Source organism: Notolepis coatsorum, assembly GCF_963971535.1.
Source record: "Notolepis coatsorum genome assembly, chromosome: 11".
In the NCBI taxonomy this organism is placed as follows: Eukaryota; Metazoa; Chordata; class Actinopteri; order Aulopiformes; family Paralepididae; genus Notolepis; species Notolepis coatsorum.
The window spans coordinates 103943233-103946629 of record NC_140175.1 but is presented as its reverse complement, the minus strand read 5'-3'; the positions used below and the strand labels follow the sequence as shown (position 1 = coordinate 103946629).

General features: G+C 43.4%; 1 protein-coding gene across 1 annotated transcript; it reads right to left on the bottom strand.

Annotated features, from left to right (window-relative positions):
• Positions 1-898: 898 nt before the first annotated feature.
• Positions 899-2371, bottom strand: LOC311236572 (claudin-4-like). Its single transcript, XM_084324256.1, has one exon. The coding sequence runs from the start codon at positions 2168-2170 to the stop codon at positions 1523-1525; it is 648 nt and encodes a 215-aa protein (XP_084180382.1). The 5' UTR covers positions 2171-2371; the 3' UTR covers positions 899-1522.
• Between the last annotated feature and the right edge of the window lie 1026 nt (positions 2372-3397).

The following is a 3397-nucleotide window of genomic DNA, read 5'->3' as shown; positions in this document are numbered from 1 at the left end:
AGTTTCTACTTTTAAATGTACTAAAAAGTTAAAGTAAAAAAGGTTTTTTTATGTTCCGTTTCGTCCTCTTCATCACTCGTACTATCGTTTGTGGCCGTCTTCTGTTTGAGCTTGTCACTCTGACTGTCTATTCTTCTGATAGCAGGTCTTTAATCAAACATCCTGCACTCTAGTCTTGCACAAGGACCAATCAGCGTGGGTATGGGCGGGTTAATTTTCCATTGATGGGGATTTGATTGGCTGTTTTTAAATAAAGAGTGGCCGCAGGATTAATAACGTTAATGTTGGTTTGGCCAGAGAAACAAATATACTAATTAAAAGTGTTGGACCTGCGAGACATTGTACTTTGTAGGTCTGCATTGTAAATGTAAGGAGTTTTTTTTCCTCTGAAATGTAATTGAGTAAAAGAACAAGTATACAAACCTAATAATACTCAAGTAAAGTACAAATTCCCCAAAACAGTATATTAAGTATTGTAACAAAGTACAATTACTCAAGTCTTTACACCCCTGAGCATGGGTTTATTTATATTTACCTTACAGCTTGCTTCTCGTTTGGTTATTGCAGTTTACTCTAAAGTATCTCCACAACTAGAATTTAAAAGAAAACATGGTAAACTGGGTTTAGAATGACACTATATCAGGAAAAACTGCACTTTGCTGCCTTTGAAGATGCTCCCAATTCACTCAATTTCCAATTGTTGTAAGATGTGACGTACTGTACTGTATTTTGACCACAAAAGAAAAATCTAAATTCTCAGAGGAGGAGAGTAAATAAGAGATGCATGTTTTTATGTATTCCGTTGGTTTGCTTATTTAATTCAAGAAACATCCCGTGAGCTGGAAAGACACGCAATGCTGATCGAGTGACTGTATTTATAAATGTATCAAACAGACAATTACATTTATTTATTTTTTATTAGAAAATCATCCCCTATGAAAAAAAAATCTAAAGGAAAGAGAGAAACGGACAGTAAACATATACACAAACACAATGCAATGGTATATGTATTCAAATGCAAATGACGCGTCCTTTGATCATAATTCGAGTGCACATTGGTTTGATAGGACTCGCTGATGTATACAAAGGGCCCTTCCGACGTGGGAACCGGACCTTATTATAACACCATGACAATTAGTTCATGAAAAAACAACTATTTACAATGACACTCTGTACAAGTCGCTATAGAACAATACACTATTCAGATGGCGCACAGACCGTGGCGCAGCACTTGACCCCGACGAGCAGACAACAATAGCTCCAAAAAGCCCAGTGATTGCATGGTTTAAAAAAAACATCATTCGTATAAATTGAGACACAATTATCACAATGAATCACATTCTTTGGCCCTTCACAACTGTTTCTCTCGTCGTCGTGCATCGATGTGCACCACCATTCGTTCCATTTTGGGTTTTTTGGCGCATAATATTATTGCTTCAAACATGGAAAGCTATAGTGTTTTGGCTGAAATTTTGGTCAAGTCTCTTGTATAAAAAAATAAAAACCGGTCCCGTTGTGCAGCCTATACATAATGTTTCTTGTCAAAGTCCCCGTTCATCGCGATGCTCTTTGTGGGAGCATATTTAATGGCATACGTGTTCTTGGCTCCCGGGGGACAGGAGCAGCACAGCAGCGTCCCGCCGACCAGCAGCAGCGCCGTGGCCGCCCAGCCGATGTAGATGGCGGCGCCTATCTCTCTCTTCTTGGACGGCGGTATCTGGGGGTTGTGGAAGTCCACGATGATGTTGTTGGCCAGCCAGCACAGCGGGATCAGGACGAAGAGGCCGCTGACGATGAAGATGACGCCTCCGACGTTGACCACCTTGGCTTTGACGGCCTCCTCCTGGATGCAGTTGGTGCACTGGGCCCCGGCGATGGTCACCGTCAGCCCCGCCACGCCCAGCACCGCGGAGACCACGCTGAGCGCCCGGGCCGTCTGCAGGTCCTGCGCCAGGGCGAGCACCGAGTCGTGCACCTTGCACTGCATCTGGCCCGTGCTCTGCACCACGCACGACATCCACAGGCCGTCCCAGATGGTCTGCGCCACCACGATGTTGGAGTCGATGAACGCCGTCACCTTCCACATCGGGAGGCCGCAGGCGATCATCACCAGCAGGGCGCCGACCACGCACAGCGCCAGCCCGAGGACCTCCAGACAGGCAGAGAGCATGGCTTCTATTTGTTGCTATTATATGTCCTTTCTGAAGAAGAAGAAAAATGGATTTGTAGAATGATTCAAGTAGAAATATATATTTTCTTCTTTTCTTCTATAACTATAACGGTGGCCTATATTATTATTATGACTTGCAGCAGGGTGCTTTCTTCGCGCGGGTCTTTACTAGTTGCTGCTACTAACTGGATGGAGGGGCCCCGTCATGTGCGCCTTTATGGGGCCGTCACCATGACGACGCTACTGTGGCGCACTACGTGTCTAAACAAAGCCGACAAACTTTTTGGCCAATCAGCAGTACGCGCGCATCTGCAGCCTCTCAGCCAATGAGCGCATCATCTGAGCGCAGCATCTTGTGTGCGTGCGTGTGTATGAAGGTGTGTGCGTCTGTGAGTGTGTGCGTGCGACGGTGCGTGTGCTGCTACTCCGTGGGAGCATTACTCATTGTGTATTTTAACAGAGAGATAGGGGCATAATGTGTGGTGTGTCTCTTCCTGTCGCTGGAGAGAGAGAGGAAAAACAGCCCTGTGTGTTGCTGCCCGAGACCAAGAGAAGCTCCCAGTGGATGATGACGATGACCTAGTTAGATTGGTACTAATTACATTTGATAATCAGCTTCAATCACACGCCGTATTGGTGTGTAGACTAGAGGTTATTTTAAGCCAAATGTCGGGTCATTTGAGCTCAAGCTGAAAAATAGAGATGTAACATTCTTTGTTTTAGTCAAAATAATCAAAGTTAAAACAAGAAAAGGGAGAAAAAAGACAGATCACTCACAGGACACCTAAAAAAGAAGAAGAAAGGGGACAATTTGAGGCATGCCATGCAGCATGAATTCATCAGGTAGAAAAACAACGCCTTGTTAGTTCACGTTATTTGACTGTCACCGCTTTTTTAAATATATAGGCCTACATTCTGAAAAACGTGAGATGCTTGTTTTTCTCGGCTCCTCAACCGTAGTAGATTTGTAAACAACAATATACAACAACTATACAAACTACAAGGTCAAAACAGTGGATAAATAACTAAATAAATTATTCCATATACTGTAGTGTAAATATAGCAGCAGTGTGTGTGTGTGTGTGTGTGTGTAATACGTGTGATTGTGTGCATGGTGTGTAAGTCACTTAAGGTGCTTACGTTTGTATATTGTTTGTATATTGTATATTTTGTACAGTGTTTGGCCCTTATTCTTTTAACTTTTTTACTGTATGAAGCACATTCTCA